At 38.9% G+C, this 26,223-nt stretch overlaps 1 protein-coding gene across 4 annotated transcripts in view; it reads left to right on the top strand.

Annotated features, from left to right (window-relative positions):
• The window catches only part of CA8 (carbonic anhydrase 8), a 53,253-nt gene extending 27,312 nt beyond the window's left edge, over positions 1-25,941 (top strand). The window contains exons 5-9 of one of the 4 annotated variants that reach the window (XM_021385539.1): positions 1,261-1,323; positions 2,691-2,739; positions 5,979-6,091; positions 10,830-11,002; positions 23,764-25,941. In XM_021385539.1, coding sequence (XP_021241214.1) covers positions 1,261-1,323; positions 2,691-2,739; positions 5,979-6,091; positions 10,830-10,964 — 360 coding nt within the window. In that variant the 3' untranslated portion in view covers positions 10,965-11,002; positions 23,764-25,941. Of the gene's footprint in view, positions 1-1,260; positions 1,324-2,690; positions 2,740-5,978; positions 6,092-9,245; positions 10,465-10,829; positions 11,003-23,763 lie in introns of those variants that run through there. The other 3 variants (XM_021385543.1, XM_021385541.1, XM_021385542.1) reach the window with 3 other exon arrangements.

The raw sequence follows: 26,223 nt of genomic DNA, 5'->3' as shown, positions 1-26,223 counted from the left end.
TTGAGAAAAAATTATCTTAATTTTCTAGAAATAAAAGTTACATTTTATCGATGTTCAATTATTTCCTTCCAGTAATGACTATTTCATTCATAAGGGCATGTAGTGACAGGACAAGGGGCAATGACTTTAAACTGGAAGAGGGTAGATTTAGACTAGATATTAGGAAGAAATTCTTTACTGTGAGGGTGGTGAGACATTGGAACAGGTTGCCCAGAGAGGTTGTGGATGCCCCCCCAGAAGCATTCAAGGCCAGGCTGGATGGGGCTTTGATCAACCTGGTCTAGTGGGAAGTGTCCCTGCCTACAGCAGGGGGGTTGGAAGTTTGTGATCTTAAAGGTCCCTTCCAACCCAAACCATTCTACGATTCTGTGATTCTATGATTCTATGATTCTATGATTCTATGATTCTGTTCCAAAAAGTCCCAAGAAACAAACAAATTTTTCAGCATCCAGCTCTTCTGTTCTCACTCATGCCCACTTCATTCCTCACCTCCTATGTGTACGCATTGGCAAAGAAGCCAAGCGGAAGGCCGTTCTAAATCTTTCTATTTTGCCAGTGTTGTTCTGAAGGTAAAAGCTAGGTGGTGTAGATCAGAAGCAACTAAAATCAGCATGCAGAGTGAACAACATTCATGGAAACTGGTTTCTTTTGAAAGCACCATCTTCCATGCCTTAAAGACATTCAGTAAAGACAGTGCTGCAGAGAGACAGGCTTTTACCTGCAGAAGCCCAGAGGTGCTTGGAGGGGGAGGATCTACCATTCTGCACTCTGCAGGCAGGGAAAAGTCTCTCCCCTGAGCCTCAGAGCCAGATTAGCAGCACCATGGGAATAAATTCAGAAAGTGCTCATCATGTTTGTTCATTCTGTTCCTTTCTGTGTGCTTTTCTGACAAAAAACTGGTAAGGACAAACTGTATCCCTGGTATTTATGTGTCACAGTGCAGCATGATTTTGAATTTACATGCCGTATATGCTGAAAACAGGCTTAGTCAAAACTTAGACTTAACTTTGGCTCTTTTTCTTGTTCTATCAGCTTCTGTCTTCACTTTAAAGTTATTTAAACCCTGTTTAATTTTGGCTGATACCATTATAGTGATTTCATTGTTTGGTGTTGCTGTGTATCAGTGTACTTGATTAACATGAGGTGGGTAGCTTAACTCAAAACAATTGGAGAACTTAGTGTTCTGTTTGACTTCTGTCTTGCCTTACAATTTCAGAAACAGCAAAATACTGAATTTCATCTTTGCTTGTTGTATTTCAGATAGGAAAAGAACATGTAGGCCTAAAGGCTGTAACTGAAATTCTCCAGGACATCCAGTACAAGGTAAGGCATCATCTGAAGAGATGCTTCCTTCACAACCTAGAGATGAAGTAAGTGTGTGAAAAGTGTATATGAAACACTGAAACCGAAAGAATGTTTTCAGACTTGTTTATAGTAAAAGCACATGTGAAAGCCATAGTTCAGTGGCCTACATCAGAAACTCAGTATTTTACAGTGTTTTCAGATAGTATACAGTCTTCGTAGTTAAATTTCCTTTTTGTGATGTCTGGAAAATTTGATCTTTCATGTTAGTAACTGATTTCAAGTATCACCTTTCCAGTGATTATCAGTATGGAGTCAGTATGAATGTAAGCACTGTGACAAAATGCTTAGTGAACTCCAGTAACAGCATCTCCAAACTTGTCTGGCTTTCATTTGTAGAGAAAAAAAATACATTGAAAACCCATATTAACTTGTAGTGGGAAATCAGTGAAGACACAGTGCTGCTTTGCTGGATGGATTATATGTGGGGATGCTGAAGAACAGATTAAAAACATAGCTGTATTTAGAAGCTCTGAGCGCTCTCCAGAGTGCTAACACTATTACCTTGGGGAAGTTACTTCCATCTCTCTGTCTATAAAACAGAAATAATCATATTTTCCTTTGATTTTAAAGCATTTTGTGCTGTGTTAATAAGCAGTTCTGTTTTGGCCTGGAGAGACGAGCCATTCACTTCAGTGGATGGTAAAGTGCAGAAGAATGAGAGACTTGTTAGAAGAGAGTTTAAAATCTTATAGGCAAATAATATATGGTAAACAGTCATTATATTCAATATTATAAACTCATTGTTTATTAAGGCAACTGTGAAAACATTAGTGCACAGAACTCTATAGTTTCATCATTGAAGGCATAGCTGTGTAGAGGAAGATAGTGAATAGCTTTATCATTACAAGCATTTTATGCCAGTGACTTTTGGAGTGCTGGCATGAAACATGCTTTCTGCATAAATAAAATTTTATTGCATTAAATTGGTGGAATGAGTATTTACTAAGTGTTTTCTGTCAGTCAAGGAAAAGATCACTTTGTCTCTTGTTTTTTCCATACAAAACTCATTTTGTATGAAGTCCTGAATGGCGTGTAGAAAAAGTATTTTAAGGCTGGGGACTGGAGAAGAGCCCAACTACTAAAGGCATAAAGTTAACAAATTTCTGTGATAATATTAGAAGTAAAATATATAAAAAAAACAAAAAGAAAAACAAAACCACAACTATTGTGTAGTTGCAAGGACAAGCACAGTGATGATTAAACGAGGAGTATTAATGATATTGTTTTGCACAGGAATTCAAAGTTTTGTTTTAGAAAACACACAGTATTTTATCTTTCCATTCATCATAGCTAGAGATGAGATTGATTTGTATTCATTTTTTCAGGGAAAGTCCAAAACTATACCCTGTTTTAATCCCAACTCTTTATTACCAGGTAGGTGCCTTTACTTATTTTTATGTGGGTGGATTACTAGGTAATTGCAAAGGCTGAAACAGTCCTGAACTAAAGCACAGTCTAACTGCAAGCTTGAGAGCGTGTCCCATCAGGTGATAATGCATTTTCCACCTAACGGTGCTATTAGCAGTAGGGAAGAAGTCCCTGTTGAACTTGGGATAAATTCACACCTTTGTCACTTGAGTGGAATGTGATATTGCAGTCCATACCCTGCTGGCAACACTGTGTCTAGATTTCTTGATGATTTATTGTCTCACCTAGAGGGAGAGTGATGTGTAATCCTTTCTCTACTGTTACATAAAATAGGAAGGTGATTTATTTAAACAGAGGCCTGCTTTCACTTCAAAATGTAGAAGGTTACCCACTTAACAAGTTAGTGTTTTGGCAGCAGTGACAAGACCATGCCATAATGCAATGGCAGTTGAATGGGATACACAGGGTAGTGTCAGTGGGAAGCAAATTCAAATTCATATAGCCAAGAATAACAGTAAGAAACAAACGTTCTACCTTGTCTTGAAAAAAACCTTGTCTTTTAAAAAAAATTCTACAAAATAAGTATTTATTCAAGGAATGCTTCTGAACTAAATTCCATGCCACGGTAATAAGATATTTAAACAATTTTCCAAAATAACCCTGTTATTTATTAAACTATATTAATTATATCAAAGGAGTAGTATTTAGGTTGCAAGGTCAAGTGCTCAGCAGTTAGAAATTGCAGGAATTAAGGCTGCCTGTGCCCTTTCATAAACATGTATTATAAAACATGCTTTACCAGAAGTTATTTTTACAGGACCCATGCTTCACAGTTCCTTTTTGATGCTGATCAAGTCACATAAAACAAAATTTTCATAAATGATCTCTAACTATGTGTTCCTCATTTTCTAGGTGCCCGTCTTGAGATCAAGGGGTCTGATTTACAGAAGTGCTGAGTGCTTACACCTGCAGCTGAAGTCAATGGGAGCAGTGCTCTGACTGCATTAAGTGCTATAGAAAGTTAACTACTCAGAGAAATCAGGTTCTAAGCATCTCATATTGAACACTTCAAGTGAATAGATGCATTTCAACTTAATCTCTCTGTGTCAATTCCCCAGCTTTAAAAATTGGGGGTAATCTGTCCTTTCTCACCTCACTGAGGTGTTGGAAGGATGAATGAATGAATGTGAAGCACTTGGACACTGAAGAAATGAGTGCACTAGAAATAAGAAAAATGGAAAAGAACAGTCCTTGTAAAAAGCAGGATTTGAATAGCATGACAAAAAGAAGACATAGGACCACATATTTTACTGAAAAAGCTGAATGTTAGCTGCTGTTTTTCAAGATAGAATCATCCATCTTTACAAGTTAATGATAAAAGGTTCTTTAGGAAAGATGTATGTGATCATGTAATGAGACAGTGTTACAATGCATGCACATGGTGGGCTGAATTAATTCTTGCAGTTCTTAATTTTTGAGTGCTTGACAATGCAACTTCTTGCTATGAAATTCTGTAACTGAGAAAGAAAATGAGACCAACAAAACAAAATCCATCCACTGAGGAGAATAGGCTTCATTAGCAAGATTTAATTCTACTGATATTCCTCTTAGCTAGTAGCAAAATGGCAGTAACAGGTTAGGTCAACCTAACAAGTTTATTTCAATTTCCCACATCCTATCCTGTCCTTGTCAAGCTAGTCACAACCTTCCCTCAGGTCTCCATGTCATGAGTGTTCAGTTCTTCAGGTTTGTTCCTTTTCCCCTCTTCTATGATGAGGCCGTATATTCTATTTCTTTAGCTGGGTCAGGAAGTCATTTGTGAGCGTGACCTACAGCAGCGAAGGACAGCTCTATGTTGTATGTTTTCATGAGAGAGAGAGTGATTTTTTTTTTTTCTGTAAAGTCCAACTTGCTTTTCCAGAGCTAGGAATCATAGAATGGCCTGGGTTGAAAAGGATCTCAAAGATCATCTAGTTTCAACCCCCCTGCCATGGTCAGGGTCGCCAACCACTAGATCAGGCTGCCCAGAACTATATCCAGCCTGGCCTTGAATGCCTCCAGGGATGGGGCATCCACAACCTCTCTGGGCAACCTGTTAGAGTGCATCACCGCCCTCTGAGTGAAAAAATTTCTCCTAATATCCAACCTAAGTCTCCCCTGTCTTAGTTTAAGACCATTCCCCTTGTCCTATCACTATCAACCCGTGTAAACAGTCGTACTCCCTCCTGTTTAAACTCTCCCTTCAAGTACTAGAAGACCACAATAAGGTCTCTTCGGAGCCTTCTCTTCTCCAGGCTTAACAAGCCCAGTTCCCTCAACCTTTCTTCACAGGAGAGGTGCTCCAGCCCTCTGATCATCTTGGTGGCCCTCCTCTGAACTCGTTCCAAGAGCTCTGCATCTTTTTTTTACTGGGGGCCCCAGGCCTGGATGCAGTACTCCAGATGGGGCCTCACAAGAGCTGAGTAGAGGGGGACAGTCACCTCCCTCTCCCTGTTGGCCACCCCTTTTTTAATGCAGCCCAGGATGTAGTTGGCCTTCCAGGCTGCAAGCGCACACTGCAGGCTCATGTCCAGCTTCTCATCCATGAGGAAGGCAGTAGTGCAGGTCGAAAAATATGTCACCTGAATTATGAACTGAAAAGTTTAGTCTGGATATAGAATTCAGTCATTGTTTGATCACCACAGCCCCTTTACCTTCAAAACAGGATGTCTTTTCACAATAAAGTTGTCTGCCTGTCTGAGAGATGAGAAATTTAAATCCAGCTGTGAACTTTAAGCTCCAAGAAGTAGTAAGCTTGAGGTTCTACTTGACCAGAGTGGCAAGAAGAGCTATAATTCCTCCATTCCTTTTTCAAATGTGAAGCTAGGCCCAAAGGAGGGCAAATCTAACAACAATTACTGCAGTAGAGAATGTGGAATCCAGAAACATGGAGACTTTTCCCCCAGTATATTATTTATTTATTCTGTTAGTGTAAGGGATTGAGTTTATGTTATTTGCCATTTCTATAAAGTGGCATTTTCATCTTTGAAATAATCAATCTACAAGGAGAAGTTACTGTTATGTAATGAGTGTGTGCTCTTGTGTGTTCACATGAGAAAGTAGCTGACAGTGCTTAGCAGGTCACAAATTTACACCTTAGATTGCTGCATACTAACTTCATCATATGAGGAAACCCATGGCTGTCATAAGCCATCATAATTAAACAATCCTCTTCCTTAATGTCATTAAAATTCTTTTAATTTCAGATCCTTTACTGCGTGACTACTGGGTGTATGAGGGCTCCCTAACAATTCCACCCTGCAGTGAAGGTGTCACCTGGATATTATTTCGCTATCCTTTGACTGTGTCCCAAGTGCAGGTAACAGCTGTGCTTAAAGTGACCTTGGAATATGGTTATGAGCTAAAGGTTATAGTGTGCAAATATATATATCAGGGCATTATGTCTGTTCTCCGTGAAGATCCCATTAGATCAGTACATGGCTTTTCAAGTAAAGGTTAACCTTTTGAGTCACTGAAGGCAACGCAAAGGTCAGAGATGAAAAACCTTGTTATCATTTATCATCTGCATTTAAAATAATTTTTTATTTAAGTCAAAGTGAAAGAAAAAGAAAGAAGTCAATGGGCAAAAGAAATTCAATTCTTTGTAAGCTTTCAAATACCACTGCTTTTTGATGTTAAAGGAACAAAAATGCACAGGGAGACCCTAATTCCTGGGGAATGAAAAATGTTGACATAGTACAGGCTAGCTGTATTGAATTGAACTATACATTGCTTACCTTTCTCTTTTTTAGTTCTATTTTGTAATAAATGTCAAATGGAAACTACCTATTTAAATTTAATTTTATATGTATGTACTTTAAAGTATATTTTTTATAATATCTTACAGTCAAATGAGAGAAATTGCAAACCTGTCTGCAAATAAGCCCAATAAAAACAATGAAAGCTCCTGACAAGTATTTTCCTGCAGTCTTTGAATCCCAACTTGAGAAATGTGGATATAACCTAAGTGAAACTATCTAGAATCCCTGAAGCTGAATGCATTAATTTTTATTGCCTGCTCTGGCGGATGTGCAAACAGAAGGAAAAAAAATATAAAAGATGATATGTTAAAACTATTTAAATTTTAATAATCTAAATTTCTGCTAGTAATACCAGCACAATGTTTTAATGACTTATCATTTTGAATTAGCATTGTTTATTTTCACAGAGAAAGTGGATTATAGTTCTAATCACAGGATAAAAGTGATTGCTCCCAGTAAGCTTATTTGTATGTTAGCTAAAAGTTAAATGTAGTTAAATGTATCCTATCAATCTTGAATCTGGTATTTCCTTGTTTACAAAAGGATAAGTTTTACGGCTGTTTACTACTGAGTAGATGGAAACGTAACTCTGTTGGTGATATTAGATTCAGAATAACTTTAAACGCAGTATGTTTTGTAACATGGCAGCTAATTGCCCAGAAATGATATGTATAAATAAGAGGACTTCATTGGAAGTATGAAAACCATACTCATAAGACTAAGTCATTGTACAATATTTTATTTCATGTTAGTTACGTATTTTGTTTTCTCTTTTCCTTTTTAATCTAGTCAATGGACAAAAGAGGGCACAGTTCAAGGTGTCTGAGTGTGCTGGGAGATTGTGTGGAGAGTGAATGAGAGTATAATTAAGCAGAAAAATGTAACCTTAGATAATGTATATGCTCATTTACTACAAGACAAAACGTTGGAATGTGATGTGAAGGGCATAAATCTCCAGAAGGGAAATATTGTGCCATTGGTGTGAAAACCCATTGTTTGGCATTGCCTTCTTGCTTTAATTATTGAGCACATCTTGAATACTTCTTAAACAGAAAGCTTCACATAGATACATAGTTTACAGGGAAAAGAGTAGAATTTTTTACCTTGGCCAGCTTTATTTGATGAATAAACACATATGTATTGCTGCAGTATGTTGATTGATATAAATCCAGTCCAGTGTGAGCTTTGCAGTGGTGAAGGGCTTACAAGTCATGGAGGGGCTTCAGTGACTTCTCACTGCCACTGACATAGTGTGCAGCTGAGAGGTGGCTCTGGAACAGAGAGAGATTGGAGCAGACTCATGCCAAGATGATCCATGAACTGGAAAATAACAAATCAGGACTGCAGCATCAGAGTGTGAATTCCTTGAGTCCAGTGCTGTTTCTTTAGTAGAAGTCATATTCTGTGATGTGAGGCTGCACTTCCAGTGAAAGCAGTTTTTTCGTAAGTAGCTCTGTGAGATCTGGATTAAATGTGTGCAGGTAACTAGAGAATAGTGTTTTGCAAATACGATTCTTGGAGTAGTTTCATTACTGCACTCTGTGGGAAAGAGATCAAGCCTTGTGTGAAAAGCTGAATCCTGCAGCATTCTTTTTGTACATTCCTGCCCTCCTTTTGTGTTTTTTATCATTTTCACTTGACTTACATTAAAATATACAGCACAGGATCAACTGTGTTGACTACTTTTATAAGACTCCTTGCTCATGCATGTACACTACTGAAATACAATTGAAGAAAACAGAAAAATCTCACCTATTAGGCCTGAAAAGAACAGGCAAAAATTGAAAAAATACTTGCTTATGCTTCTCTCCACTATATATATTTTAAATAGGACATTGTGAATTATGTGATTTGTGGTACATCAAAGCCCAGAACAAATAGATTGTCTAAGCCAGGCAGAGTAGGGATTTTACACAATGATGCAGTGAGGAGCTGTTGTTCTGCTGTCATTGTCAGAGTTAACTGGTTTTGTATTGAATGGCTAGGTCTCTAGTCCTTTCATCTACTTCATTCAAAGTCAAGTCCTCCTAAAGGATAAAAACAGTAGCTAGTATATGGAACTGGAGTGGGAGTTGTGCCAAATTTGTATAGTCTGTGGAATAAAACAATCTGTGAAGTTCGTGTTATTTTATTCAGGTCTGTTTTTCTGGATAGGTGTAGTAAAGGCATGTGAAATTTTCAAACAGAAGGGTAAGGCTTCTATTTCTCACATAAAAGAAATGTTTCTAGAGAAAACACGCAAATACTGTTCAGCGAATATTTAAGTAAAACAGAATAAAGCAATATTCAAGATCCGAATACAGGGAATTGGCAAAAACATTCTTGCAAAATCTACAAAATGTAAGCTAAGTTTATTTTTTACTGAGCAGATGTATGAATGTTAACATTGTGGAATTACCCTTTCACTTTGACCCTGAATTTCAGTATGAACAGGACTGGGGTCTTCTGAGTGTGAGAAAAACTTCTGTGGATGGCTGTTTCTGTTGAAGCTGTGTGAATATCCAAGGATGTTCATCTGTGTGTCTCTATATTTCCTCTTCAGGGTGTACTTTATAGCATTGATGTGTAGGGGGTTGGGATAAGAAGAAGAGGGTATACTGAATGATTCCATATTAAATGAAGCAGTATAAGCAAGGCACAGATACTGCCTTTTCACATGGAAATTAAATATGAAAAGTAGCATCAGCACATCTAAGTGTTCTTTTCTGACAGAACCACTTCTCAAGAATGAAGCAGACTTCCAGGTATGTAAGAGGGCCTCTGTCATTGGAGTCTGAACCCTGATATGAAAGATTGAGCAAGAAGACCAGTGGGCTTAGAAGCAATTATCCCTCCATAGTGAAGCTGCAATTCCTGACTTCCCTGAAGATGGAAAAACGGTCATGGGGATCAGATCAGTCCTACTTTCCTGACTGAAGAAATGGGAAGTTGCTTTGTGAGCAATACCTCCTGGAGAAAGATTTCACTGTAGGACTTGGGGCAGAGCATTCGTAGTTGTAGTAGACAACTCAGAAATGCCAGCTTTGCCATCTGCTCTTCCCTTTCCTTCATCTGTGTTTGAAGTCTCGTATTCTCAAAAGATCAAACAAAAGCCAAATTCCTGTAAAATGCACCTTCCAAAACAACAGTTATTTCAGACTTTCCAGGGTTGATTCAGTTTAGTGATGGTGACAGACACTACCTTTACAAAACTCATTCGGTGATGTACCAGTATTTGACTCCTGAAGACATTTTCAGTTCTGTAGCCTGTAGCGAGCTTGTTTTCAGTTTGCTTTTAATAAACAATAAAAAAAAATCTTCCAAAATTGAGATCTGCCTCTGAAAGCACTTTCAAGGAGCTTTATAGTTCTTCCTTCTTTTCATTTTACAGCCTAAGCTATTGACTTGTATCTCAACTGCCAGAAGCAGAACAGTTGATATTTAAGCACACTGTTTTTTGAGGAAAAAGCAGCAGAGCAAAGCTAGCATCTGAATCAACTGAATAAGTCTCTGTCACTTCTGCAATAGAGTGGAAAACAACAATGAAGGCAGTTGTCTTCCAAGTTGCAGTAAGAAAGTATTCTCTGTGGGCAGTACAAAAACAAATATGTTATTACCTGCTATTTAGTAACTAATTTCCTTCAGTTCTGGAACCACACTTGCATTCTCCCTTTAATCCCTCACAGAGTGTTTTTCATGAAGAAATTCATTCTTTATCATGTCTTAGATAATAAAAAGATTAAACTTCAGGCTCCATTTTACTTTCTGTGTAGCTTCATTTTCAAGTTACAGCTGAGCTGGATAGTGAGGCACAATAGAGACAGTGCAGATACAGAGCTTCAGCCTAGAGAAGTCAGCCTTCAAGTAGATTCGATGTATCCAGCTTGACAATATGCCGGAGCAAAAAAAAAAAAAAAAACCAACAAACTTCAACTACCCTGTTGAACAGTAAGGCATAACATTGCTGATAGATGCATTGATTGTCATAGCCTTTTATCACATAGAGCTTGATGCTGATAGAACGGATGGAGATGGAAGCTCTGAGAGTTTTCCTGACGTCAGATTAGACAGAAAAATCTAAAGAGATTCTGTACACCAAAAATACATTGTTTTGGAAGATCTGAAATATTTTGTATTGATTTTTGATTTTATTTTAGTTAGTGCTGTTAGTGCTGACAACTCTTTTAAAATGTTAGTAATGGTATCTGAACATGCCAAGTTTCAGTGCTGCAGAAGTGGCAGGAAATGCTGATTTTGATCATTACTCCCATAATGCAGAATGTATCTCATCTTCATGCCTGCTTTTTTGCCTTTCAGATAGAGGAATTTCGTAGACTGAGGACACATGTTAAGGGCGCAGAACTTCTAGAGGGCTGTGATGGAATCCTAGGAGATAACTTCAGACCAACTCAGCCACTTAGCGACAGAGTCATCAGGGCTGCATTTCAGTAGCAGAAGAGGAAAACCAACAAAAATAAATCTTAAGTAATGTAAGTAAAATCTTAGCAGAAAAATCAAAATGTTAAAATAATTTTCATAGGGGAAATTTTGCCAAAGGAGAAAACTGAGTTAATTACAGCATAATGTTATGATATGTTGCCACAATTGTAAATTTTAACACTGTACTGTTCTATTATCCTACGGTAACAAAGTTGATGTGCCTTTCTGACATGCTAATAATTAGGTTCTTTACTGGCTGGAATCGAGCATGTGATTTTGTGAATTGAAATCTTTAGTAGACAGTGGTGCAGGCAGTTAGGTCATAATTACTTCTTGTAGCTTGAAATTTCTATTACTGCAGTGGGTAACAGCACATTATGCCTAAAGATTTGTGATGGATTTCCTTAGTTGTGGAAGGCACTAGATAATTTCTTAGTGTTTTTAAAAGACCAGTCACTGATGAATATTGTAATATAGTGTTATCTCTTAAACAGGGTACTAGTTCTGGAAGAATTCTTTATTTTTTAATTTTTTTTTAATTTAATTTTCACAAATCCCTTCTCCTTTTTTTAGAATAGTGTACTTTCTAAACCAAACAGTGAATCTTGTCAAAACCAGTGCAGATACCAGAGAAGACTAATTAATTGACTTATGGCTAATTTTTCGCATTATTTTATTCAGTAGTTGCTGCTTTTTGTCCTCAGTGATGCTTTTAGCCTTCATTGGCTCAGAGAGCAAGGATGACTTTGGATTCAGTGCAGAAGAGCTAATGCACTTGGGAACTTGAATTATCCACACTTCAGTTAGTAAAACCTCCCATGTTATGCTCCCCTGGCTTCTATCAATTACAACATAAATTCCCACAGTATTCAACAGTTACACCAAAAGCTCATTGCACTTAGGTAATCAATGCAAACGCTAGTAATGGGATTCTTAGAGTTAAATTTAAGAAGTTTTGCTATCAAGATAACTAGTTAGCTTGAAACTAATGAGTCAGAGACCAACATTTACAGTTGATTTTGTAATAAATGTGGCTCCACCTTGATACCAATAGTACAAAAGCCTATCCAGGAAATGTTCAAGAAAAGTGTGAATCTGTTCACTTTCTTTCTTTAATAGGTCCTACTACATTTTATCATGTTAAAAACTATGCTACAATAAACTCTGTTTAAAAAATAAAAAGCATAAGGTATTCATCATTACCCTATTTTATTTGTAGAATTCATTATATAGTGACATCATTTTTTCTATCTGCCGTGTGCTCCTAAGAGTACTACTTTACTCAGTTTCACCTGGAATCATGCTGCTGAAAAGTTTTTAATGTACACTGTCATAGAATCACAGAATTGTAGGCATTGGAAGGGACCAGAAGAGATCATTGAGTCCAACCCCCATGCTAAAGCAGGTTCCCTACAGCAGGTCGCACAGGTAGACATCCAGATGGGTCTTGAATATCTTCATAAAAGGTGACTCCACAACGTCACTGGACAGCCTGTTCCAGTGCTCCATCACTCTGACAATAAAGAAGTTCCTCCCTGTATTAGTATGGAACTTCCTGTGTTCCAGTTTCTGCTCTCCACCGACAAGACTCTGCCCCCATCAACTTGACTCCTGCACTTCAGATATTTATAGACAGTTATGAGATCCCCTCTCAGCCTCTCTCAGGCGTTCCTCATACAGGAGATGCTCCAGGCTCTTTTATCATTTTTGTCGGTCTCTGCTGGACTCTTTCTAGGATATCACTGTCTTTTATGAACTGAGGAGCCCAGAACTGAATACACTATTCCAGATGTGGCCTCATCAGGGCAGAGTAGAGGGTCCCTCAGCCTGCTAGCTACACTCTTTTTAACACACCCCAGGATACCCTTGGCCTTCTTGGCCACAAGGGCACACTGCTGGCTCATGTTCACCAGGACACCCAGGTCCTTCTCTGCTGAGCTCCACTCCAGCAGATCAGCCCCTAACCTGGACTGATGCATGTAGCTATTCCTTCCCATGCGCAAGACTCTACACTTGCGCTTGTTGAACCTTATCAGGTTCGTCTCTGCCTAACTCTCTAGTCTGCCCAGGTCTTGTTGAATGGCAGCACAGCCTTCTGGTGTGTCATTTACTCCTCCCAGATTTTTATCATCAGCAAACTTGCTGAGGGTGGACTCTGTCCCTTAATCTAGATCATTGATGAAGATGTTGAATAAGACTGGACCAAGCACCAACCCCTGGGGAACACTAGCTACAGGCCTACAACTGCACCACTGATCACAACTCTCTGAGCTCCCTCAGCCAGTCAGCCAGTTCTCAATTCACCTCACTGTCCACTCATCTATCCCACATTTTCTAAGCTTCATTACAAGGATATTGTGGGAGAAAGTGTCAAATGCCTTGCTGAAGTCAAGGCATACAACATCCACTGCTCTCCCCTCATCTACCCTGCCAGTGATGACAAAATATGAAGGCTACCAGGTTGGTTGAGCAGATGTCCCCATGTTGACTACTCCTGATAACCTTCTTCTCTTCCAATTGCTTGGAGATGCCATCCAGAACAAGTTGTTCCATCACCTTTCCAGGGACAGAGGTGAGACTGACTGGCCTGTAGTTTCCCAGATCCTCCTTCTTGCCCTTTTTGAACACTTGAGTGACACTGGCTATCCTCCAGTCTTCAGGCATCTCCCCCATTTGCCGAGACCTTTCAAAGATTATAGTAGTTCAGCAGTCATTTCTGCCAGCTCCGTGAGCACACATGGGTGAATCCCATTGGGGCGCATGTATTTGTGTGCATTGATTTTGACTAGATGCTCTCTGACCATCTCCTCCTCAACCCTAGGAATTCCATTCCCCAGTCTCTTACCTCCAGAGTCTGGGATTCCAGAGGGGCAGCCTTAGTAGTAAAGACTGAAGCAAAGAAGACGTTCAGTATCTCTGCTTTCTCAGCGCCCTGTTACCAGGGCACTCACCTCATTCAGTAGTGGACCCACATTTTCCCTAGTACTCCTTTTACTATTGACATACTTAAAAAAGCCTTAGAGTACAGACATTTATTTGTACAGTAAATTCATGCCCTATCTTAGTCAGTGATGGAAGTTCCTACTTCACTTCAGGCTCTGTTGTGGAGTTAAGTCTCTTCAGACTATGCTCTAGTGCCAGCACCCAACTTGATATAAAGTTAACAAATGATCAGGCAGCAGATAACCCCTAAAAGAGGTTAATAATTCAGTACTTCCAAAAATGGATCCATTAAAGCCTAGTGGGAAGATTATCTTTCCTCTTGCATGTGACAAATTATTAAATGGGCTGGGACAGTGGCCAGCAATTTTGTGATCTTTTGATATAGCATAAGCATTCAATATAATATTTAGTATCAGCATCCCAGAAGTTAAGCAAAGAAAGCAAAATACTAGTCCTTTTATTAATACTGTTTTCTCATTCATATATTTGATTTCAGGCACATCCCTAAGCTCAGTTCTCAATTAAATGGTTCTCTACAGTCAGAGAATGTCATCACTTTAATCTTGAAATGGATGATTCAGATTCATCCAGGCTTCTGCATTAAAATTATTTCGGAAAATCATAGCAATATTAAAGTACAATTTTTCTCAGAGTGTGAATAATGCCCTCAGGCCAGTGCAGGTAATTCAAGTCTGTAACAGTGAAATTACTTGACACGCTGTGTTTGAATTTTAAGCATGAAATAGTTTTCCTTTACAATGTTGGAACTGAAATGTGAAAATTTCCCCTTTGCTTTCATGTTTGAAATGTTATTACATTTGTTGATATAAAGAATTGTTTTAAACAACAAGTTTTATCTTGGCCATGCTTCACAAAATAATCTGAAGTTTTAATTCCCAAATGATGGAATTTTTAATGTGAAGTAGTAGTATTTGCTGTTGGGCTATGCTAATTATAGACTTTCAAGCACTGAGAAGGAACTGTGAATCTGGTCATTGTCTACCCCACAGAAGAAATGACCACTTGGCTCTCTACACCTGATTGAATTGTTTATCAGAAATTAATTTGGCCGGGGCTTCCTTTTAGTTTTGGGTGCATCAGTAGAAAACAGTAGTGAACCAATTAAAGGCTGGCAATACATTCCTGCTATTGATTTTGTCTCTGGGGAGGTGGGAGCTAGATATGTGAAGTCTAAAAGGAAATTGTGTGGACTTTATCACCTCTCTTCTACAGAAAAGGAGAGAAGGAAATAATTTTACCTATTTTTTAGTAGTTTCCTCATGCTGTTCTCTCCAGGAGGAAGGTGTTGAGGAACGATAGCTCCCCACGTGGACCTCAGACATCCTCAGAAAAGTTACACTCCCTCCTTCCTAGGAATGAGTAATGATCCTTCAGCTGGAGCTTCTAACACGGACTGAATATTCCTATGAAGATCCAGTAGCAGATAGGGAAGTAATAGTCTGCAGGGTGGGTGTACATGATAATCCAAGAGGGAGTGTTTCTTACTTTGAAAGAGGAGATTACCTTTTATTTGAAAGCTCTCGTATATCTTAATTATTGCAATTCCAAACATACTGGTGGACTTCTTTTCTGACATGATGCTCCTCTGCCAAGGCTGTTAAAACACCTGTCTGAAGAGATTTCAATATTTTCTCTTTTTATTCCAAATAATTGTGGTGCAGCCTCTTGAAGAACCTTGAGAAACATTTGTTTTCTGTGACCTCCTCACTCTATCAAGGAAAGGAGACAAATGTTCCCATATAAGTGGTGTATACACAAGAGTAGAGAAAGGTTGTGTAAAAGGTCAAATCAGTTTTGACTGAATCAGGATGCAGGCTTTATGCATGCCACGCTCATAAATCTTCAGCCTTGATTGAAACCTTGACAGAATTGAACCCTTTGTGGCTTATGATTAAATAGCATGTGTTGATGTTTGATGTAATTTGTGGTAGCTTGTTGAATTGAAGGCAGGGATGACACAAACATATATCACAGTGTGTAATCTCAGGTAAAGAGATGATTTTTTTTTTTTTTTTTTAGTGTTCTCATATCATAAGAGAGACCAGATCTCAAATTAGATACCTCTAGTTCTGGAGGAAAATTTGTCTGAGCTCAGATAGGGGTATTAAGGGGGAGAACACTGCAGGTAGAACTTTATAGCTCCACTGCTCTTTTTAACCTGATTGACATTAGGATTAGTTTGTTGCTGTTCAGTTTGCCTCTTTTGACTCTACTTTTCTACTGAAAATGCCTGGGGTTAATGAATCTGTGGGATCTGTTTTGTGGATGCTTTTGAAGTACATTCTTTACAGATTAGCCTTTACATCCTTTCTTTACTGCAGTTGTTGAAAATTTCATTTCTGTTTCCACAGGAAAAAAAAAAAGGAAGAACTTTTTTTCTTGCTTATAACCTATTTTAATTACATCCACTAATGACAAAGGCAGTCAGGTGGTAAGAAATTTGGAGGGAAAGCTTGGTGCAGATTAGATTTCAGGCATGGAAAGTGAAAAAACTGAATTTAATTTTAGGCTGAAGAACAGTAGAAACACAGAATAGTTGTGGTTGGAAGGGGCTTCTAGAGATATACTAGTCTGATCCACTGCTCAAAGCAATGTCGGCTACAGCATACTGCTCAGGACCATGTCCAGCTGGGTTTTGAATATTTCTACGGATGGAGATCCCACAACATTTTTGGGCAACCTGTTCTTTTATTTGACTAAAAAAGATTTTTCCTAATCTTAAATGAAATCTTCTGCATTTCAATGTGTCCATTGCCTCATGCATTCACTGGATAACACTGAAGAGTCTGGTGCCATCTTTTGTACTTCATCTCTTAAGGTGTTTATGCACATTGATATGATCTATCTTGAGATATTTCTTTTTGAAGCTAAACAGTACCAGCCCTCTTACCCTCTTTTATGACAGGAATCCCATAATCATTTTTGTGGCCTTTTGCTGGAGTGTCACCAGTATGTCCATATTTCTCTTGAACTGGGGGAACCTAGAACTGGACCCAGCACTCCAGATTTCTCACCAGTGCAGAGTCAACATGAAGTATCACTTCTCTTGACTTACTGGCAATGTACTTCCTAGTGTATCCCAAGAGGCTGTTGTCCTTCTCTGCTGCATGGGTGCAGTGTTGGCTTATGTTCAACTGCATGCCTGGTACTGTGGAGACTGTATAATATTGTGAAGTATGAGCAGACAAGCAGAAATTGTCACACCATTAGGTTCACAGCGTAGACTAATGAAGGAGGACAATGCGGTGACTCCATCCAGTGGATTTTGTGAGTGAATAGTTTGAATTGCTCCCTTCCGCTGGGCACTGAGCAAGGGATCAGGGTGGCCAGTTTGGAGTGAGGTATTAATAAAAAAGTAGTAGTACATTCCCTCCTTTGCAGCATTACGCACTTTATGGTAACAGTAGAATACAGAATATGAAAGGACATTCAAATAGAGATTGAGCTGTGGGACTGTGCCTTGTCTTTGTATTTCTTTGCCTAAGAAGATCTCAATGAATGTCACAATTGAAAGGAGGTTCTCATTACCAACCAGTATGTCTTCGCACTCCATTACCAGTAGGTTTTGTCCTTCATGAAGTTCACAAGCAAGTTGCTGTGAGGAAGTTCCAACACTTGGGAGTTTTACGCTTTCCTGTTTCATTGATCCAGAGCTGGAGTGAGCTTTCAGCAGCCATGCATCATTATGCTACTGTGGCCATTCTTCTCTTTTTCCTGATTTAGAAGAAAACAAAAACAAAACCTCCAGAAATTATCAACACAAGTTCTTTAGAAATACAAATACTGATTTCCTAGATGTGATGATATGTAAATATTTATGCTGCCTTTCAGCATGTGATTTTTTATCTGTCATTATTTGTCTCCATGAGTTTAAACTTGGTGCTTGAAAGGGTTGGTGTAATTGTTAAGTTTTGGTCTTTGAAAGTCACACAGAACACATGGAGTCGTGGCTATCAACAAAACCAACTATTGTTCTTACCTAGAGTGCCCAGCAAATTGCTGCCACTTCAGAGTACTTGAGAACATACTTAAGTTGGAGTGCTTGACTATTGGACCAAGAGCCAAACACCTTTGGCTTGTGAGCCACTGAACATAATCAGAGAGCTGCTGGAAGCATGCCAAAAACTTTGGAGCATTCAGGAGGTGAAGAGCTTCAGGAGTAGCTGAAAGCCACCTACCTTTCCAGGTGGCTTCCCACTGCTTAGCTGTAGTAGAAGGAAATGAGGTGTACATTGACACTGCAGGTTAAAGCTGTAATGTCAGCCTAACTTGTTTTCCCATTGCTAGGAATTACAATTCATAAGCAGCATAATTGCTTGTGTGGCATGCCTCTGGCACAAGAGACAGGATTTAAGGATTCAGTAGCCACAAGCAGTCCAACAGTCATGGACTGATCATTGTTGTAGTAGAAATGTATGCTGTTTCCAGCCCAGCACATCAGTACAGGTAGTGACTAAGTCATAAATGAGGAAGAAAGTAACGCTGAAATGTACCTGTTTCCAGAACATGTACCATACTGGAATAGTCCTTGTTTAGTCATTTACAGAGCTCCTTCTAGAAATACGTAAATATTAGAGGAGGAATGGAAAATAGTTGAAATCTCTTAATACACACAAAAAAGAAACAAGATATTGTGCTTCCTTTTCAAAGCTAAACAGAGTCATAGGGTAGCCTAGGAATCAAACCTCTGCTATGTGCTTCAGATAAGATACTCCATGTTGACAGAGGCTTCCAGATTTCTTGGTATGCGGCTCTCTATCAACACCACACATTCTTTGCTATCCACAATGCACTGTTATCAGCTTTTTTATGAAAAACATTCTGAGAGTATAGTTTCCAGCTGCTTACCATAACTCATGTATGGTTTATACACTACTGTTTGGAAACTGATAATGTAGCCTGGAGCTCCTGTCATAAAAAGCTTCCTCACAGAATAATTATTGCCAGTTTCAGCACAAAAGCAAGGCTCTGAAAACACAGACACACAGAGAAACTGCCACGTTGTATTCACTTACAGAGAAAATGCTGCAGATTGCATTGAGGCAAAGCGGTCAAAAGCATAAATCATTTCTAGTTAAACTGCACCTGATTTTTAAAGTGGAGAGATTCTAGATTATTATGTGTAAAATGTAACAGCTCTCAGACGTTAAGGATATTAGGACATACAAGTACATGCGTATGACTACAGACAATGAAGAAAGGCTACAACATGCATTCTTTCTTCTACAGTGCTGTACAAAATGTTGGGAAGTGGGAGTACACTTTGTTTTGCCTTAATGAAATCACAAAGGGAGTTTTAATGAGAATATTTTTACTCCATTGGAACTGAGAATGCAGGTATTCACAGATCTTTATTCTTACTGGAATTTGTAATTCTAATCCTATAGGGATGAAAACAATGCAATGACGCATGCATATAAACTCATGCTTAACAGACAACAATATTTTGGAAATAAATATAAAACTTGACAAAGTTATTTGAGTTACTGACAATATTTCTGCAACTGATAATTCTCACTCAGAGAGTGAGAAATGAGTACCAGAAGTGATTGTTGTTCGCTGTGTTTTATCACTAACTCCAGATTTTGTGGCAGAACGGTGCTACAAAGGAGAACTTTCTGTAATTTTTAAAACCTTTTTATCCATCCCCCAGCTCAAGAGACGCAAAGGTACTTTTGCTAGCTAGATACTGTTAAGCACCCACAAAGCTAGAAGTACACTCAATAAATTATGAACTCATCATGGAAAGAATTATGAATTGTTGCAAGAAACCTAAGGGTTTATAAGGTAGTGGGATTTCTTTTCTGAGATGCCCTGAATCCATGCCTGATCATACTTTCAGGCGCTGTTTTTAGGAAGGTGTAGAATAATGGTAATGTGTAGTCAGTGTTAAAAGTGATTTTGCTACTCATGGCCATTAATTTTTTTAACTCTTAACAAACTTTTTAGTTTAGTTAGTGTTAAGAGGAAAACAAGATGGTTCTAAGAAAAACACAGAGACATTGTGTAAGACAATATTGGTAAGGAAAATGGTAAGACAGAGGAAGATAAAAAGCTCTCTAGAAGGGAAATGAACTACTTTTAAGTGGCAGAAGAAAGTTTTTGATCTTGTATAATGATTTTGGCCTAAGGCTGCTACAGTGTGGTATCTTATTTCCTCCCTATCAGATGTGAAGGCATATTATCACGCCCATCCTATTTCATTTCTTTGTATTTCATTCGTATGCACTTTTCCAACAGTTCAGAAGACTGAAAAGTAATCTTTTTGCTGAAGTTTTCTTCTGTATTGTCTCTTTTTAAAATATGTTGTATTACTATGGGAACATTGGGACCTTCAGTTCTTAAAAGTATACCAAGCTTGGCCCTGATCTTTGCTTTTCGTCCTCTCCCTGTTTTTGAGATAGTTGCTGTCTTGCATTATGCCAGTTTTCTTCAAGAGAATTTATTCTCTGTGAGGAATCTAAGTACGTAAAATTGACAAACGCAAAAATTAGAAGTAAGTATTCTTGGAAACATGCATATATATGCATTTACATTCTCAGGATGATTTGTGAATTTTGATTTACCTTGTTAATATTTCTTTGCTTTAAATCATTGGTATTGTGATGATAGACCTCAGATTTTCCAGCAATTTACACTTTAGAAGACTCCATCAGAAACACTGGAGCTATATATGTTTGTAGGACTTAACCCAAGCAAAGGAGATCTAAGTGGCAGAAATACACTGTATAAACAAGTAAATAATCTAGGCAATTTTCTGATTATAATATACAAGCACGTTTGTGCAATTTTAGACTTAATTATTACATAGGTCGCTCCAAAAGCAATGCCTCCTATTTATTTCCATGGAAACTACAACAGATACAAAAAGCACAATAACACTGTTTGATAGAGCACATTGTTAGTTATAAAAAACTATTTTTCAGCATAGTCACAACCATTAGCAGTGCATTTTCACCAGTGATGAATGCCTTCATGCTGCTCTCATAAAAATCTGAATAAGCAGAGGTGACACAATGTTTCACAGCTGGTATGATGACATCATTGCTTAGAAAATACTGCCCATGCAGTGCATCTTTCATTGATCTGTTCACTGAACAGATGAAAGTCAGAAGATGCCAAATCCGGACTATACAGTGCATGGAGTGGGATGGTCTAGCCAGAGCTGATGATGTGTTCCACAGTCTTCAGACTGGTATGGGGCCTGGTGTTACCGTGTTCCAAGAGAAATGTTGTCTTCTGCTCTGGCCCAGCTCTGGAAGTTTGAGCCTTCAGCTTACTGATTGTTGTGTTGTAGTGGTCATAGTTGAAGGTTTGTCCAGGTTCCAGGAAATCCAGAAGTATCATCCCTTTCCTATTTCAAAAGGCAGTGCATGTTGCTTTACCTGCTGAGGGTTGTGTCTTCAACTTTTTCTTCAATGAGGAATTCATATGTCGCCATTCCATGGACTGCTGTTTTGACTCTGGCTTGGAGTGGTAACACTACGCTGCGTCAACGGTAATGATGCGATCCTGGAAACTGTCACCTTCAGCCTTGTATTCAAGAGATCCTGACTTGCGTGGATGAGTTGATCGAGACGCTTTTCATTTTGTAGTGGGACAGCTGTGCATCGCCATCTGGAATGTGGCTTGTCTTTCTCGTTGCTGTTGTCACTGCTGAAATGTAGCACCCACTGCCTCACTGTGCTCACATCTGCTGTTTGGTTTCCATAAATGTTCAGCAAGTGTCTGTTGATGAATGTCAATGGGTACCATTTTTTTTACATGGAGGATTTCAGTGACTGCTTTCTACAGATTTCCATGTCAGATGCTATTTTGTCAGACTGCTCTTCTGCTGCTATCTGACACAGAGTAAGAAAATGTAATGGAATATCAGCAGGGAGATTCAACCTTTACCGCCATACCACCAACACTGTCTCTGATATTGTGGGCCAGCATCATAAAATAGGAGGCGTTACTTTCAGAGCAACCCTCATATATTTCCATAAACTCCTCAGAAGAGTAAGAGAAGCAGTTACCTCGATGTCTACATAGGAGATAATGGTGTGTTACTCGGTTATATGTGTTGTGGAACAGTACTACTAATTCAGCATGGAGTCTTAAATATGAATAAAGGGTAAACATGAATAACAACACCCCCAATATATACAAATTAGTCTTTTGTTAGATTATACATTAGGTATTTTTATAACAAACACAAATGTAATCTTCAGATTGGCTTGTAATTAGGCTCCTTTCCAAAAGTAATCCAGGAATACAATAGCTGCTGAAATTGCAGTTCAACTTAATTTCACTGACTTTGATTTTTGGACCAAAACCATTAAGCTTGAACTAGTGAAAAATGTACAAAGTGTGCATTCAATTACGGAGTAATTAGATACTCAATCACCCTTATATCACACTAGGGATTCTCCAAGAAAGAAAAGAGATACTACTTACTGCAGTGTATAAAACAGTTTTGTTAGTTAGTTTAGCACTAATGGAGATTGAGAAAGTGTCACTTTGTCAAAGCATTAGTTTGCCTATGTAGAACCTTAAGAATGCAAAGTTTTGGTTTCTTCTGAGCTCCCTGAGCTTCTGAGCTTACTCAGGTTTTTCATCTGATCCGGTAACTTCTGTCCACAAGAGGAACCTTTCTTTTCAGGAAGGGAGTTGGTCCCTGCACCATCATATCAGTAGCCCACTGAAAAACATGTCAGTCTGAGAAAAACTTGCTATCATTATATGTTTTTTTTTAACATTGCACCTTAATACCAAGCCCCAGGAAGAACTGACAATCCTCTGTGCTACTGCATGAAGTATAACTATGGCTAAAATCATCTGTTCTGTGAAGGACCTACAGTTTCCCTTAGAATGTAGCCACTGAAAGTGGCTAAATGTTCTTCAGGTTTATCATCAAATGACCCTGCTGCCAAACCTGATGGCTTTGGGGATGTGTTGTATATGTAGGGAGAATACAGAAATCATTGCACAATTTGTCCTGCATGCAGACACCTACTCCTTGACAGTGTTGTAGGTGACTGACAGCCTCCACACTCCCGTTCTCCTTAAGGAAAAGAGCAGGAACTCTCTAGAGATGTGCTGACTATTCCTGGAAGTAGTTGTAGCCCCAGGTAATCATTTTCACCCAAGCACTTATGGATTCCTTGTGTATACATTTTGAGAGCTAAAATAACCTCAGGAAAAATGAGATTGCTAGTACAACAGGATGAAATGATTTGTCATTCTCACACCTACCACTTCTGAACTGAGGCAACCCAGCAGCTGATTTCCTAAGGTTGTGCTGCAGCACATGAGTATGTGTTTGCATGAAGCCAAATATTAATTTATCTCTACTGCTGATGAATATAAATATTACTGCTATTAGGAGGCACAAAACGGGCCATTGCTTTCAATCTCCTGAGCCCATCTGACACCCATGAGGGCTGTGTACTCAGCACTTTTCTTGGTAGGGTCCCTATGATGGTAAATGGAAAAAAAAAAAATTCTCTGTGATGGTATATTTTCCTCTCTACTTAAAACTATGCTCTCCACATTAAAATCAATTACCTGATTGATTCAGAAAGCCAATTGTAAAGCTTTCTTTCAAGTTTACCCCTGCACTTAACTTGGGATTTTTTATTGCCACTTCTTCTGTTGCTGTTAAATCCTCCAGCGCTGGCTTTACTCTAAAGGAGAAGAATCAGGACCATTATGTCCATGAAGTATATACCCTGAAACTGCCCCCACCTGCTGTCCATGAAACCCCTGCTTTTAGTTTTCCCTGTCTCTTTGGCTGGACCTAAACATTCTTTCAGACCCACTGTGGAGGAATTTCAGTAACATAATTGTTCCATTCTCTTTTCAGAGAGGGGGAAGACAATGCTCCCACAGTGCCCTTGGATGAGAAATGGAAACTTTTGAGGCTGCTGCTTCAGTTGAGCCACAAAGCCTGTATTGTTTGTCTTCATCTAATTCAGCCTTGACAGACAGCTGTGACAGTTGGTCTGTCCACACAGTCCAGTTAAATTCTGGGAATGGGGCTGTACATTAAAAGAAGAAAACATTAAATCTTCCAATTCATGCTGTTGGCTATTTTAAAATGGTAATTATCATTGCTTATGTAGTTTCTTTGCAGTAGCATTCAATAGCGGTCTGTGATCCAAATAGTACTAATTTTAAGCTTGGTATGAATGTTAATATATGTAGAAATGCTCATTGTTTTGAATGTTACATTTAATTTGTAGCATCTCTTTTGCTGTCAGTAACCATCTTTTCTGTAGAGGGGAGGTGTGTTCTGTAAAGCTAATAAAACTGTTGTTTGTTCACAAAGTATTATACAAATTCAGAATGTATTTTTGGGCAGAAGTGAACACTTCTCTGCCAAACCTATGCACTTAACATGGCCTATCAGAATAAAGCTGAATGACATTTGCATTTTTAGGAACCTTATTTGAATAAAGAACAATTTTGAAATAAGGAAAATTAACTGATATAACAACAGAGTCATGGAATTTTAGAAAGAAATGTTCCATTCAGGCAGAAAATTATCAGCCTTTGTTCTCCTGTGAATTATGACAGTTTCATTTGTTTCTGCACATGGCTGAGGATGGTGGTGAAGCCCTTCTCTGCACGTCCTGAGCTGCTGCACAGCATGGGGACTGCCATGCTGGGCCACACATGACACAGAAGAGAGAGAGGTAGCCCAAGCCTGTTAAACAAGCTCTTAGCTTCCAGTTCCTGTGAAACACACAGCACGGAAAAACAGAGTGTTATGTGGTGGGAAGTAGCTTTGATCTCCATGGCTTTCAGCGTGGTCCGTTTTGCTAGAACGTTTATGGTGAGACCTGTGTGAGTGAAGGATGCAGAGGCACAGATGGCAAGCTCCAGGCAGAGCACAATGGAGATGCAAACAGAGATTCACAAAACAGAGGTTACTCCCTGGGAGCAGACTGGTGGGTCATCAATCACAAAGTCATCACCATGCGATGGTAAATGTGGTGTCACAAGGCATGCTTACTCCACCTCTGGAAGGGCTGCTGCTGAATAATGAGTTACAAATTCTCAGTCGCATATGTGTACATTAGGGACAGCAGAAACAATAGGAGAAACCCACACACCACGTATGAGCTTGGTGAGGGAGTGGATGCTGCTCACTAGTTCATGTGGTCCTAATTATGCGTACTGCAGAAATGTGTGGAGAGACACAGCTGCCCTTGGTATTGCAATAAAAGCATGTAAGTCCATCATGAAGTCATCTATTTATGAGGATTAGTAGAGTTGAAATTTCTCCTTGAGCCTATGGAAACTCATATTATTTCTTAGCGTTATGTATAATAATTTTCCTCTCTATCTTCTGCCCAAATTTAAGAAAAGTTTATGTACGTTATCTAGTCAAAGGGCTCAGCATAGCAGTGCTGATGAAAAATATGTTTTCTGTCTGCAGTAGCCCAGCATTTGTGTCAAAGTAACAGCTTCAGTGGATGCTGCCCCTCTTCCGTCTGCAGGGACTCAATGATCCTTAAGTGCCCCTTCCAACTTGGAATATTCTATGATTCTATGACTCCTCAGACAACTGCAACAATAACCCAACCCCAGAGCCTGGCCTCCTCCATGTTTTGTCATAGGGCAGGGTGGAGCCTCTGCATAAGGACTGCTGTACGTAGTGTCTGGTCTGCAGTGGCTTGGCCAGGTTGCCTGCAGATTTTGACAGTTACCTGATAATTTGTTGTAGTTGTCAGGTTCAGCTCTAAAATCTCTAAAAAGAAAAAAAAGAAGGAAAGATATCTGCCAGTTAAGGGTGTCTTCCTATCTCCCTGCACCTAGCAATGAAAACTCTCCAAAACTGGAGTGAACTAGATTATGAACCTGGTGGTGTCTGGCGTGTACATCTAACTCATTCAGAAGATCTTTTCCCTTTGCACGTGATGTACTGTTAACTACTGAGTATTAACTGAAAGGAACTGTAATATTTAATGGCAAATATTGACTTATGGTGAAATCTGAAGTAGTGTATTCTCTGAATAAATGTATTCCTTATCTTGGAGCTGGCTGACATTATTCTGGCTGTGAAATACAGATACATTGCAAAACAAATGATGTAATGTCTCCACTGAAAAATTGAAGTCCATTGCTTCCCTTTCCTGTGCTCCCTTCCTGTGTTTGCTGTTCTTTCCTGCATTGCCTTAGATTTTGAGCTTTGAGTCGTATAAATCCTACCACTGAAGAACTGAAGTTAGTAAACTTGTCACAACAGTTGTGAATTTTTTTGAAGGCTTGGCTTTGGAAGAAAAAAAAAAAAAAACACTGCTAAAAATTCTTACATCTG

Source organism: Numida meleagris, chromosome 2 (assembly GCF_002078875.1).
Source record: "Numida meleagris isolate 19003 breed g44 Domestic line chromosome 2, NumMel1.0, whole genome shotgun sequence".
NCBI classification, from domain to species: domain Eukaryota; kingdom Metazoa; phylum Chordata; class Aves; order Galliformes; family Numididae; genus Numida; species Numida meleagris.
Note: the sequence above shows the minus strand (reverse complement) of the source record. Positions and strands in the feature narration are given on the sequence as shown.